Source organism: Epinephelus moara, chromosome 16 (genome assembly GCF_006386435.1).
Source record: "Epinephelus moara isolate mb chromosome 16, YSFRI_EMoa_1.0, whole genome shotgun sequence".
NCBI lineage: Eukaryota > Metazoa > Chordata > Actinopteri > Perciformes > Serranidae > Epinephelus > Epinephelus moara.
In genome coordinates this window covers 35,963,592-35,978,581 of record NC_065521.1, presented here as the reverse complement: position 1 = coordinate 35,978,581, position 14,990 = coordinate 35,963,592, and the positions used below count along the sequence as shown (strand labels likewise).

Here is a 14,990-nt window from a genome sequence, read left to right as displayed (position 1 = left end):
CCACAGGCCTGCAGGAGAAAGGAAAACACTGAGCAGCACGTACGCTACAGTCATGCTAGGTGTATGGTTATATATAATAGTAATGATGTGTAATTAATATGTAACATATATTTATAATATAATATATAATAATGTGCATTCAATGATTTTTGTTTACATATTTCATACTGCACAAGCTGGAAAAACACTTGCCTCACCGCAAATATTTTACAAACAAACAGTCAAAGCACTGGACAAAAAACGTTGTTATCACATCATTCAGAATATAATATTCAATTTTATTTAAAAAGCCCAATATCACAAATCACAATTTGCCACAGAGGGCTTTACAGCATACAACATCCCTCTGTCCTTTGGACCCTCACAGTGGATAAGGAAAAACTCCCCAAAAAAACCCTTTAACAGGGAAAAAACAATGGTAGAAACCTCAGGAAGAGCAACTGAGGAGGGATCCCTCTTCCAGGATGGACAGACGTGCAATAGATGTCGTACAGAACAGATCATCATGATAAATTAACAGTAATCCGTATGACAAAATGGGGGTGCTGATGATACATAAAGAGAGACAGAGACCGAAAGAGATGCAGGACAGACGGTAATGACAGTAGCTTACAACAACATTAATTTAAGTAATAATATTACAATAATAATTACGGCTATTGTGTTACAATATGTTGAAGGTATATATTCATATATGATAGTATATGTATGTGACAATAATCATATGTGTATAATGACAGTAGAAGTATGACTAATGATAACAGCAGCAGGAGGCATCTGGCAGGACCACGGCAGCAGCACAACCACATGTCACACTATCCAAGCACCGCTGCGATATAAGTTAACCTGAGCGACAGTGGAGCACAAAGGCTCCGGAGAAGAAGCCGAGTTAGTGACATGCAGTGCAGCCGAGTTAGCGAGACGCAGTAACAGGACATGAGTGTTAGCAAAGGAGAGAGAGAGAGAGAAGGAGAGAAGGTGCTCGGTGTATTATAGGAGGTCCCCCGGCAGACTAGGCCTAAGTCAGCCTAACTAGGGGCTGGTACAAGGCAAGCCTGAGCCAACCCTAACTATAAGCTTTATCAAAAAGGAAAGTCTTAAGTCTAGTCTTAAATGTGGAGACGGACCGAAACAGGAAGATGATTCCACAGAGGAGGAGCCTGATAGCTGAAGAATAGAATGCATTTATTGTCATTACACATAGTGCAATGAACTTAAAGTGCCACATCTGATTGGGGCAAATTGACATACCCATATCCACACACACTTACTGAGCAGCATATAAAATCATACAAAAACATATAAAATCACAGATCTACTAAAAACTACTCAATGAATATTTAGAGTTGTAAAAAAAAATGCATTGCCAAAGGGCACTGTGGTAAAATATTGCACCTATTAGCTTATGTGAAGTTGTTCAGCTTAGCAGCATTCACAGTTCTAATGGCCCAGGGGAAGAAGCTGTTTTTGAGTCTGTTTGTCCGGCTTTTAAGGCTTACATAGCGCCTACCAGAGGGCAGCAGTGCAAAGAGTTTATTTCCAGGATGGGAACTGTCCTTGGTGATCCTCTTGGCTCTACTGAGGCACTGAGAGCTGGAGATGTCCTCCAGAGAGGGCAGCCTAAAAAAGTGCAGTCTCTGTTGGGCCTACTTGACCACTCCTGTGGTGTTCGCAGCCCAGGTAAGGTCCTGGGATATGGTGATCCCCGGGAACTTAAAAGTGGAGACCTTCTCCTCTTCATCTCCATATATGACAAGGGGTGCTGGATCTGCTCTGTGCCTCCGCAAGTCCAACACCATCTCTTTTGTTTTTCCAGTGTTGAGCGTCAGGTTGTTCTTTCTGCACCACTCTGAGAGTCTGTGGACCTCATCCCTGTACGCTGACTCACCACCCTCCATTATGAACCCCACGACAGTGGTGTCATCTGCAAATTTGATGATGGTGTTAGAGGAGTGGACGGGAGTGCAATCATGCGTCTAAATGGTGAAGAGGAGTGGGCCCAGCACACAGCCCTGAGGGGTGCCAGTGCTGAGTGTGACGGTGGAGGAGCAGTGGGGCCGATATTGACAGTTTGTGGTCACTTAGTGAGGAAGTCCCTCATCCAGGCACAGGTAGATGAGGGGGAATCCAGGCAGCGCAGCTTGTCCACCAGGAGGTCCAAAATGATCATGTTAAATGCTGAATAAATAAAATAAAAATTAACCTACTTAAAATAATATATCAAGGTTAACATTATTTATTGTTAAAAAAAGACAATTAAAGATTGTAGATTATGTACCAGTGGCCCAAGGCAAAGTTTGTGTTTCTTTAGCAGTATGGTGTATCTAAATGGGAAACTGAGCAGGGATTAGTTCTGCTTGTTCTTTTTGTCTTATGTACTTTTCATGGCCAGATTAACCTGTTTGAGGGCCTGAGGGCAAAATGTCGTCATTGGGACCCTGCTGCTTCCAGTACCCTTTTACCTACAAAGTTAGTGCGTGTATGCAGTTTTTTTTAAACACAGGAAAAACAGGCAATAGACGCCTTTCAGTTGCAGTAGATCAGAGTCGTGTACAGAGCTCTGCAGAACCCTTGTTTTTTCTGGTGTCTCACATTCAGTGTCATGAACAGGCCAGAAAGCAGATGAGTAAACAGTAGAAGGCAGCATGTAGGCCCGTGAAAATGTTATAGTGGTTGCTTCTTTTTTATATCTCACTTATTCAGCCTCTCTTTCAGACTCATTGCAGACTAATGGGCCTTTTTCACTTTCACTTTTGGCCGTGCCGAGTCAATCCATGCTGCACCAATTTGCATTTCCATTATCAGTTTAGATGCGCTGTGCCATACTGAGCTGCACCAGAGATGGACCCTCTAAGGAGTAGGTCCAAAAGCTGGGCTGCTCACCCTCAAGTGGGTAGCCGTGGTGTCTCACTGACCGCAGCCAACCGCCAACGACCTGCTACTCCCCCTCAAACAAGCCGTGTATGTTGCAAGCCTCTACTCACCTCTGCCGTATTTCCATCACTGCTGATTGGCACTGGAGTCGATACATACCGGTGACAACTGCAGAGTCATTTGGCCCGGAAGTGAATGCCAATTGTACCAAAGCCAGATGTTTGTAGGCGTTAGTGAGTTTTGTTTTTGTCCAGTGGGAAAGACGCTCAAGTTCCAATCAAACATGGTACATACAGCATACTAATGATGGCAGTTTGATCCAAATTTAACACACATCTTAACCAAACTTTAAGGACATTTTAAAAAGAAAATGGGACATTTCACCACCGGTCAAACAATTAAACGATATAAAAAATTCGATGGAAATGTGTCGTTTTTTTCATGCATTGATTTGAGAAAGGTTACAGCCTCGTCATCAGTCCACAAAAATCTGATACTTTTAGATTTAAAGCTGATTATCTTTTGATGTTGCAAATTCTCACTCATTATGAATTTACCAAAAAGCAACAGACACACAGTGAAGCAGGGGCTCTTGGGACCCTTGGAGGTCTGGGGCCCCAGGACAGTTGCCCACTTTAGTAATCCAGCCTTGTCAATAAATGATGTGTATATGTCTGATTATGATATAATATCAACCAGACAATTAAAGCCTAATATTTGTTTGTTTGATCATGAAATTTATTTTCTTTCTATGTTCATGTTTTTCACAGGCTGTTTAATGTGATTGTGTTTATTTTATGACATCTAAATTCCTGTGTTTTATTTTGCATACAAAACTAGTTGTGATATTTGCTGACATGTGATTTTAATGATAGTTCATTATATTCCTATAAAGAGCAACTGATGCATCAATAAAGTTGCCAGTTCATTCAGAAAATCTCCCTTGAGATTATTAGCTGATGTCTTTTTTGACTTTTGCATGTTTACCTGTTATTTTTGTTTGTCTGACCTAAATATTTGTTTAATCGGTCATAGTTTCTTGTATGCTCACTGTGTAAGGTCTGTTTTTTCCCTTCTGGTATCTTGAAAGACATCGAGAGTGAAACTCCATCACATTGTTTTTGGATATTATAATATTTGCACCATAATTACTGTAACATGCTGCACCATCTTGTAATTCATCTGCACCTCGTGTAGGCCTTCCTCATGTTTGCGAGTAATCTTTTGTTAAATATTGCATTTTTGATATTTGATTGATCTTTATGTCAGGCACAGTGCTGGAGGGGGCAACAAAGCATTTCATTACACAATGGAGAGATACAGCATGTTGAGTATGTGACTAATAGAAACTTTAAACATAGACTATAATTAGTTACAGTACACCCAGATTACCTGATCAAATTTAATTAATATCACATAATCACTTTGCAGCAACCATTGCACAGCCAGACTGAGGGAAAGTTTGTCTCAAAACGCTGTGTGTGTAAAATTCAAATCCACAAATTTAAAAGTGAGATCCACAAATGCCTTTTTAATTTGCAAATAGAAACTGGATTCACTCATACCATAAATCCTTAATTAGTAGCCCAGGCTATTATTTGCTTAGAACACTGAAATCAACAGGCCTATATTTGGGACAGGCCTTTAATCACTTTCACACGAAACTGTTCCTCAGCAAAGATCAGGAAATATAATCAAATTGTTTATTTAAACCAGTATGAATATTACTTGTTTAAAAAAATTAGGCTTCAGATAATATATCAATTATGAATCATTCATTTGATCTAGCTCCGACAGACAGCGAATCAGAGAGAGTTACAGCACTGGAGGATTACAGCACATGTCACACCGACACAACCCCTGTTAAAATAATACACACAACTTGGATCAATTTCTATGAAAAACCCTTTGATTTTGATATGAGGACCCTTACAGACTAAAGGAATATGAATAACTTACAGGGTAATAGAGGAATGGACACATAATTTCAGGTAGTCAACAATCAGGTTTCATACATCTCAGTGTAACCACAGAGTATTTAAAACACGTTACTTCCTACCCCCACCCTAAAAAGATGATTTTTAGAGGAAAATAAATCAATAAAAAATAGAAGCAAAAGTAACAGGTTGAATAAATATTACTGTATTAAATACAGTTTGAGTACACGTTATATTAATGTACAAATTTTGACAACAATTAACAAGAAAAAAAAACTTGAAGAGATTTGGATTTACCACACTTAGCATATCCCTGGGTACCTCCAACATGTGGGTTAAGTCTGTCCTCTCTACACATGAAGGGACCCAGATGTAGTGAAAGAGTGATTAATTACCTCTGATAGCATATGTGTTTTTTTTTTTTTTTACTGGGGCAAAGTTGTTGATAGTTCAGAATCCATTTACCCATGGCCTCAAATATATTTTGTGAGTTTACAAATCTTATTTTTATATTTGTTGAAGGTGTGTCATATTTACAGATCACACATTAACACCCGGATTGTCAATCTGTTCATACAAATAATATTAATACAAATCAATCTCCAGATCAGCCTGTGATTTTACTTTTAAAGTAATTAAATAGACTATAGTTAAATATTTAGTGGTGGCTGGTGGGATTCTCCGCACCGCCGCCCACCTGTTCTCCCCCCAGCATCCAGCAGGTGACGCCATTTTGTCACAGTTGCCGCCGCCTGAGCTCCACAGTGAGAGTGTGTATGAGCAAGAAGGGGGGTCAGTTGCTGTCCGGAGTTTAGCGAGGTAGCAGCTAGGCTGTGCTGTGCCAACAGCGGCTACAAAGATGCACTCAGCTCGGGCTGTGTTCAACACAGAGGTCCATGGCAGCTAGTAGCCTACATGTTTAATTCAGAGGGTGAACGGTTGTCGCGGTACGACACGGACACGGACGCTAGCAGAAATGGCCGGCATTATAAAAAAGCAAATTTTGAAACATTTGTCAAGGTAAGTGTTATCTCTGGCTTTGTGTTAGCCAGTTAGCCCGGCTGGGTGATGAGTGTTACCGTTACTGCCTACACACAACACAGCAGACGGCTGTGCGCTACTATCTGCTATCTACACGTTAAGCTAGTTACATTGATTTACCGTGTGGTTGAGAGGTAGCTTTAACGTTACAAGAAGGGACAGACATGAGAATAACGTTAGGAGACAGACACTGACAGGGACAGTGAACGCAGCAAACCAGTTCAGCTTGAACGAGACTAACATCGTAAACCAAATTACTTCACCAACTGCATGCACATTGTGTTCTTAATACTGTTATATGCCACAGACTGCCTTTAATACCTGCTGTAGAAAGCTGATATATTTGAGTCAATGGGCCTTTACTGTACCACACTGCTTACTATGTCTTTTCATGTCAATCAATGGTCGAGGGCCCTGAATATATCATCAATTACTGTACATGAAAAAGCTCTATCTGCTGTAGCATCTTTTACTCTATTGAAACTAGGATCTGCACATAATGTTCATTGCTGCAGCTCTTTGCACAGCAGGTCCATGTCATTTCATGGTCACTTATATGTTGTGTATATTACTGGGTTGTATGTTGTGAGCTTGATTTTTAATTAATGTGTCTTGCCAGGACTTCTTACAGCAGTTTTATCTTTGCTTTTATGTAGCCTGTATGTTGTATTATGTATGGTTTTTATGGGCTGTGCTATGGTGAATGCACATTTTTGTATTTTTCTTCTATTTAAACTAGCATCTGCATGTAGGACTATGGTACACTGCTGCAGCTCTTTGCACAGCAGGTCCATTTCATTTCATGGTCACTTATATATTGTGTATATTACTGATCTGTTTGCTATGAATTGTATGTTTTATGAATGCATATTGCCAAGACTTCTTATAGCATTTTGGATTTTTTCGCTTTAAAGTAGCCCATATGTTAGCTTATGTTTTTTTAATGGGATGTGCTATGGTGGATGCACATTTTTATGTATGTGTTTACGGCATGTGTGATGGTGAAACCAAAGAAAAATTCCCACATCCTGGAATGGGCTATAATGAACTTAGACTTGGCTCATTTATAAAGCACTTTGGGTATGAAATGTGCTGTAAATAGATTTGCCTTGCCTTGCTATCATGAACAATATAGCTTTCATATTTGTATTAGTAAACCACGTCTATCTATCTATCTAGTTTTTCAGTTATTCTTCCTTGACTTTGTCCTTAGTACAGCTAAAACAAGGCCATCTTCTCCAGGAGAAAATTTAATTTATTTTCTAGGGAAGGAGAGTTGTGGAGAAAGTATTTTAGATTTTGCATCTGTATTCTTTCTTTCGCCCCAGATCAGAATACTCAGCAACACTCCTATAGATTTAGTCTGATTACTGCCTATCTTCAGCAACATTTCTTCAACCTGCCCCCTTGCTATACTTAAACAGATATCAAATTCCAGTCACCTTTAGCATCCTCTCCAGAGCTGGTTGCCTCCACAGCCTTTTTTCCATACCTGGTCTTACTCTGCATGTGCTGCTGCTGCAGAAGACACAGAGCCTGCTATTTTGCCTCCTTTTTGGTAATGCTCCCATAGTTTTAGTCTGATTACTGCCTATCTTCAGCAACATTTCTTCAACCTGCCCCCCTGCTATAAAAAATATCAAATTCCAGTCACCTTCAGCATCCTCTCCACAGCTGGTTGTGGCCTTTCTCCATACCTGGGGTCTCATTTATGAACATTGCATGTGCACAAAACAAGGCCTGAAAGAGGCGTACGCCACTCTCCACACCAGAGTTGTGATCTATTATAACAGACTTGATAGGAGAAATTTTGACCTAGCTTACGAACATTTTGGAGATGGGAAATTGGCGACACAGATGGTGAGGTGGAAGCCTTATTGTTGAAATTGTTTGGGGGCACGCCATTTTTGGTTTTTGTCCGCATGTTTTTTTTGTTAGTATGGATCCTGCGCATTGTTTTATAATTGAGAACCCTGGTCTTACTTCCTCTGTGTGTGCGACAGGAGACATAGAGCTTGCTATTTTGCCTTCTTGTTTTTAAGATTTTATCGTGTCATAAGGTGTTGAATTTTCCTTCTCTGTGTGTTTGGCACTGCTGACAGTTGTTAAGAAATTGGGTCAGAGAGTAATGTCTTTAAAAAGATCTCTTTTACCACAGCTGTATGGGTTAAAGTTTACCACAAGACTGGACAGTAGGTGTGTGCTCAATCAGAGGCTCTGTATTTGACTGACTCGTATTCTCCTCTCTTCTGTTGTCTCTGTCACTGAATAATTAAAACAATTATTTGCAGCAGATAGGACACAGTGGACACATACTTGGTTGGTAGACATGCAAGCAGCACGACAACGCTGCTGCTGACCTTAGTTTGCTTTTAGGCAGGAAATGGGTTTTATTGTCCAAGCATCTCTTTGGTTATCTCTGAAGTATGTGACTCAGTGTGGCAGTTTTTTTTATAATGGTTATTTTAAGCTCGGCAAGATGACGACAAGATCATACCTTCAGTCCTTATGTATAAGGTCATAGTCATTATGTTTTGCTGTAAACTTACAATTTTTGCAGCTATTTATCCTGCTGTTAGTGAGCCATTATTTATACTATTGACATTCTTGAAGTTTCTATAATTCTGTTGCACAGCATTATTTATATTTTCATACATTCACAACAACTGATACACTGCGCACAGTGTTTACTGCAAAAAACACATTGGGATTGGGATATTCTGCTTTTTTTGTTTGCAATTGTACTTTTATTTTTCCCCCTGTGTGCATGATGTTCTCGTCTGTGTTGCATTTTGTGTATTCAGTGTAAGCACCTTGGGCATTTTGGTTTGTATACTCTGTATTTGGAAAAGGCAAATAGATAAACTTTACCTTAAACTAAGTGTTAAACACACATACAGTGGACTTCTTAAGCCGCTGATGGATTGTTGGATTTAAGCTGACCATTTCAGTGGTGACTCTTCTCATGTTAATCATCTTAGAGCGGTCTTGGTATTGTTTAATTGTAAAACCAAACAGTTGTGCTTTTTGGAAAAGTTTGCACAATGACTTCTTTCTTGCCCCTGATAAGCTCTGGGATTTCTGCACTCTTTGAACTGATGCTAATCAGAGTAATTAGCCTATATTGGTAGTTTTATAAATAATGGCACCACTATTCAGAAGTCTTTGCTCTAATGTGGGTTAATTAATTATGAATACCAGCAAGTCAACTTCTTTATATTCTGCAAGGGAATTAAAATTCACGACTCTGCACAATCGTGCCATAGCTGTTTGGTATTTTCAGACATGTGAACTAGCTCAACACATCAAACATGACTCATTAGAGGCCATTGAGGACTGTGGGAGTTCATATGAAATGTTCATTTAAAAAAAAACAATGGCCCAGGTTTTGTTCACAATAGAAGAAGTGTTGGGCCGTTATGTTGTTGCTCAATGTCAAAGGGAAGCTTGAGCTGGCTTATCAGGCTTATCAGGTACAGCTTGGTGTTAGGCCTGGCCAAACAATGTCAAATGTTATGACAAATTGGACCGTGTTCACATGTTGTCTCATTAGTTTAATTAATATCGTCAACCGACTGTGAGCCATGCTCTTTAGCTGCCCGGCTTGACATTTAGTCTGCATCTTTCTCATCAGTGTCTCTCGGCTGATGCCTGAAATGTCACGGGGATTTGTCAGAACAGTGTTCAGTCATGTGCTGGATGTGAAATTAAAATACTTAACAAACTGATTTGCTTCGATTGCTGCTATATATTCACCCCGTGTGGGTTTGCAGCCTATTCCTGGCTGTCGGAGCTCACTACATCAGCACCCTCACAGAGGTTAACCTAGATGGGGTTCACAGCTATGTGGCTCCAGTAAGGAGGCTGGTACACTTTCTCAGGATGACTCACTCAGTCGCACTACTTCGAAAACGTCTCGGCCTGGCTGCATAATTCAATTTTGTGTATTATTTCTGTCTCTGTGATCGTCAGTGACGTAGATTGATGATGTCAGGTGTTTCCCTTAGTTAAAGTTTTATGAATCTCCTCCAGATTTAGGCTACAAGTATTCACTCTTTTCACCTGGTCTCCTCTCCTTAGGTTCACCAAGAATCTGTCCCCGGACAAGATCAATCTGAGCACACTGAAGGGGGAGGGGCAGCTGTCCAACCTCGAGCTCGATGAGGAGGTTCTGCAGAACATGCTCGACCTGCCGACATGGCTGGCTGTTACCCGGGTCTACTGCAACAAAGCCGCCATCAGGGTATGTTTCTGACTAGTCAGACCTGATTGTGTAGCAGGTCTGACAGGTGAGGCTGTTTCCCTGTTAAGGCTGTTGCAGAGAAAACTGCATAATGCATGTCATCTTGGGGTAATTGACTCATACTTCATCTTCAGACTAAACAAAGGTTTTCTGTTTATTAATGCCAAAGAGCGTTTTGAAATTCAGAGCATGTAGAGTCAAAGAGGAAATGAGTAGTGGCAGTGCCACAGAGATAAGCACCGTTGCTGAGAACGTTATGATCCCTCAGACCAGCACTGGTTATTGGTAACAGAGAGGCGAGCCATGATTCAGAGGGACATTAAAGGCCAGAGGCTACAGTGATCCTGAGATAAACTGGCTGGTGTGCATAGAACTGTCATTATGGTTCGTATTTTCTCCCAAACAATCCCTACAGTGCTACATGTTTAAGATAGTTTGTTTAAAAATACAATCCTGTAATCATGGTCATATTGTTGTCATTAAAATGTACATTAATTTTATCCAAATGAACCTCGATTTCTTCTTGAGTTTCCTTCATAGGTAGCTTTAAAGGGAGGCAAACGTAAGATAGTATTAGATATATTATATTTTGTAGGTAAATGTGAGAGCAACTCTAGTAGTAAACTACTAAATCAATTGCTAATTTGATAATTGATTAATTGGTTAGAGTAACTTTTTACATTTTTTTTTTTTTTTTTTTTGGCTTTTTAGCTTTATTGGATAGGACAGTGTAGGTGTGAGAGGGGGAAAGAGAGAGGGGGTGACATGCAGCAAAGGGCCACAGGCTTGAATTGAACCAGGGCTGCTGCGGCAAAGATATTGCCTTCATGTGTGGGACACCTGCTTTACATACTAAGCCACCAGGTGCCTGGTTTGAGCAATTTTTAAAGAAAAAAATGACAAAATTCTCTGATTTTTAGCTTCCTAAAATTGAATATTTTCTGCTTTCTTTACTCCTCTGTGACAGTAAATTGAATATCTTTGAGTTGTGGACAAAACAAAACATTTGAAGACATTATCTTTGGCTATAGGAAACACTGAGTGACATATTTCACCATTTTCCGACATGTTATTATCATTCAATTATTTTTATTGTTTTTTTTTAAAACAACCAAGACATTGAAACAACCATTGAACATAAACTCACAACACCCAAACCCACCCCATCCCTCCCTGAGGCTGGCCTGCACAGACAGATTAATCAACAAATTGTGTTTTCAGCTGTACTGTGTGATGCTTCACCAGTAATATCTCGATCTTCCCCACGCTGTTCAGTCTGAGTTATTTAGTAAGACATGTAGCGTTCTCTTTTAAACTTTATCATAAATGAGGTTCATGTTGTACTCAGTCAGTGAGTGCTGACTCTGAGTAAAAACTTCTCCTTTGCAGCTGTTTACTGGAATTCACTTGTTCTGTTGTTTGATTTCCTATTTTTAGAAACACTCCAGGGCTAACCGCCCTCAGAAAGCTCCAATATGAAGGCAGAAATATCCTGAACTTACATTAGTCTCTACTAATTCCCTTTTGTTTTTAGGCTGTCAGAGGTCATCGATGTTTATCAGTTAATTTCTTTTATAAAATAAAATTATGTTTTGAGGAGTTTCAATCCCTTATTTGGGGGTTTTCCTCAGTGCTGAAACTAAACCATTTAAAGTAGACTGTGATCTACTTGTTGATTAGTTTGTAGCCATGCATGCAGTCTGCCTCTAATTTTTTGGACGAATTGCCAGGGAATTTATCTAAACATTGATGGTCCCCAGAGGATGAATCCTACTGGCTTTGGTGATCCCCTGACTTTTCGTCTTGGCTTAACATAGGTTAACATTTGACTTTGTCTAATACTTTGATCTATGACCAAAGATTTTAAAGCCTAATGACATTCCCATCAGCCTCAGGTGTGCTCTGTGTTACTGTTAATATGCTTAACTAAGTTGGTAAACATGATAAATGTACCAGCTAAACATCAGCATGTCAGCATTGTCATTGTGAGCAGGTTAGCATTTAGCTCAAAGCACCTCTCTGCATAAGTACAGCTTAACAGAGCAGCTGGCATGGCTGTGGACTCTCACTCTCTGTTAATCTTGACCTACATTTGAAACTCAGAAATCTCAGGAAGTGCTTTAAAATGCCCTTGATCTTTTTTTAAAGATAAAAGTTTTAGTGTCTAAAATCTAGGATGACTTTTTGAGCTCCCACGGGTCAGTGCTAGTGTTCTATGTTACCGTTATCTAAAGACATCTACAGGCACAACACCAGTTGTCATTACGATGCAGATAATACAAACAATACATTTGCATGATACACATGTATTACTGGCTATGCAATATATTATTTACTATGCAAAAAATACACAGCTTTAAGACATCCTCACCTTGAAAGCTCTAAACTGTTTGAAGCAAAATGCAGATAAAATTGGAAACCTGTCATAGGCCTTGCAAATATAAATGCAGTAATAACTAGCTGCTGATGTGTTTTCTATAGCAGTATTCTCTTCTTAGATAAGTATGTTAACACAGTGATGCAGCCATGTTCAAAGCATTCCTATCCTCCAAAAACTCAGAAACGGTCCATGCACTCCAGCCATCCACATGTGAAAACTCATGTCTATTGGCTGGCTTGTTATCTTACGTATTGTTTATACATTATTGATACTGACTTTTAGTTTTTTTTGTAATCACTGTAAACACTTCTAAATGTCAGCAGTTAGGGATATGAAAGATTAGTTGACTAGCTGATTAAATGTTGCTACCCTTGCCAGTTGGTGAAACGTATTACTGGAATTATTACTACTTTATAGTCGTAATGCAGGTTAACTGGTGACTCTAAATTGTCCATAGGTGTGAATGTGAGTGTGAATGGTTGTCTGTCTCTGTGTGTCAGCCCTGTGATAGTCTGGTGACCTGTCCAGGGTGTATCCCGCCTCTTGCCCAATGTCAGCTGCGATAGGCTCCAGCACCCCCACCCCTAACAGGATAAGCAGTTATGGAAAATGGATAAATGAAATGAATGAATGATTACGTTCACCTGACGAGAATGCTGTTGTAATAACAAGGCACCTTGTCCAAGAGATTTATTTTCCTAAAGAATATTGTTTTTAATAAATGTTACTTGTCGACTTTTATTAGTGACTTGTCACATATGCACATTTTTGTCACAGTGCAAAGTGCCACACACTTCAGTGGCATCTAAAATACGATTTGGTTATTGAAAAGTGTGATTTATGTTTTCAAATGGCATTATGATATATGTAGAGTAAATTGTGGTCGATTTTCTAAATGTTTTCTTGTGTTTAGACTAGTGTCACGGAAATTAGTCATTAGGAAAATCCCTATCAACAATAAGTGTCATTTTTATGTGCTCTATTATCTGTCTTCATCCCCCACTTGCCTAATCAGGAATTCATATTTTATTTCTCATTTCCTCTTATTTAAGCTCATCTTGTACATGGTAATAATAACTTGGCCGACAGCTGGTTTATATTTGATTTGTTGAGCAGAAACAGCAGTGTGACTCCAAACACTGGCAGTTGCAGGATCGTGATGGTCACTGTGCCCTTGTGCCCAGTGAATGATAAACAGTGCAGAATGCTGTGGCAAGTGTTTGTGGCTGACTCTGTGGACCTTGCTGTCCTGTCTTTTTTAGATACAATGGACAAAGTTGAAAACAAGCCCCATCTGTCTGGTAAGAATGATGCTATTTCTGTCCTCCATAGTTCTTGTAAATTTCTGCAATGCTAGGCTTCTCCTCCTCCTCATGTTTTAATCCCAAAATAACTTAACTTTGGCATGACTCTAGCAGTGCCCTACATAGTATTTTACTGTTTTATCACACTGCTCCATAGTTTGTGCTTTCTGTGATGTTATCATATGTAAACGTTGGGTTATTTTCTTTGTATTCTTGCTCAATTGTATGCTGAATACAGTTACCTCTTTTGTGCAGTTCTTGGATAAGGTGGAGGTAGAAATGCGGACATGTGAGGAGCCACGTCCACCTAATGGCCCCTCTCCTATAGCGATCACAGCAGGCCAAAGGTAAGCCTGAAGGAGTCTTGTTCGAAGCCAACATATCTGATGTATACTCTTCTACCTTCCATGTCATGCATATGGTGAACACTGCCTTTGCTCACATTTGTATTGTGTATTCACAGCGAGTACGGCTTTGCAGAGAAAGTGGTGGAGGGCATGTCTGTCAGGATCAACTCCATCACCATCAAGGTGCATTCTCGTGCCTTCCACGCCTCCTTCGAGCTCTGGCAGCTACAAGGCAACAGCCTCAACCCCAAATGGCAGCGCAGTGACCTCCGCTACACCCGCGTCACCGACCCAAAGAGAGGAGAGGTACGCTTTTGTCCCCGTCCTCACCCAGCTTTAACACTGCTCTGTCTGGAAGCTGTATACAAGCCCAACTGAATGTAATGTCTGACCACAGGAACAGTGTGTGCTTATTAGGGCCGCAGTAAATCATTTAATCAAGCCAATTGTTTTGGTTTTTATTAGCCGCAGGGACGATATTGAGATAAACAACGTCTCAGAATGAGGTCTTGTAATCCACTTAAAAGGAAATGTATCTGTTGCCTTTTCCTTCGCTGTGTGTCTCGATATAAAAACATTGGCCTTGCCACACTGACACCGTCCAATAAGGATTCCATGTTAGAGGGGTGTTTTTTGTCCCAATGTTTTTGTGTTTGATTAAATCTGGATGATTTGTGTTTGTTGTTTCAATCAGGTGTTGACATTCAAAGAAATAAACTGGCAGAGTCTACGAATAGAGGCGGATGCCATAGAGAGTGATGACCAGGACCTCGGTAGCACCCCGTTACGTCTCATCACCAACCAGGGTCGCATTCGCATCGCTCTAAAACGCAGAGTAAGACCACGTTTCTACCATTCATTTCC

At 40.1% G+C, this 14,990-nt stretch overlaps 2 protein-coding genes across 2 annotated transcripts in view; one reads left to right on the top strand and one right to left on the bottom strand.

Moving 5' to 3' along the window:
* The window catches only part of camta1a (calmodulin binding transcription activator 1a), a 929,980-nt gene that overhangs the window by 711,094 nt on the left and 203,896 nt on the right, over positions 1-14,990 (bottom strand). The window lies entirely within an intron of this gene.
* bltp3a (bridge-like lipid transfer protein family member 3A) overlaps positions 5,620-14,990 on the top strand; it is a 27,426-nt gene continuing 18,055 nt past the window's right edge. The window contains exons 1-6 of the mRNA XM_050064293.1: positions 5,620-5,831; positions 9,933-10,095; positions 13,738-13,776; positions 14,035-14,126; positions 14,243-14,432; positions 14,821-14,961. Coding sequence (XP_049920250.1) covers positions 5,788-5,831; positions 9,933-10,095; positions 13,738-13,776; positions 14,035-14,126; positions 14,243-14,432; positions 14,821-14,961 — 669 coding nt within the window. The 5' untranslated portion in view covers positions 5,620-5,787. The remainder of the gene's footprint in view (positions 5,832-9,932; positions 10,096-13,737; positions 13,777-14,034; positions 14,127-14,242; positions 14,433-14,820; positions 14,962-14,990) is intronic.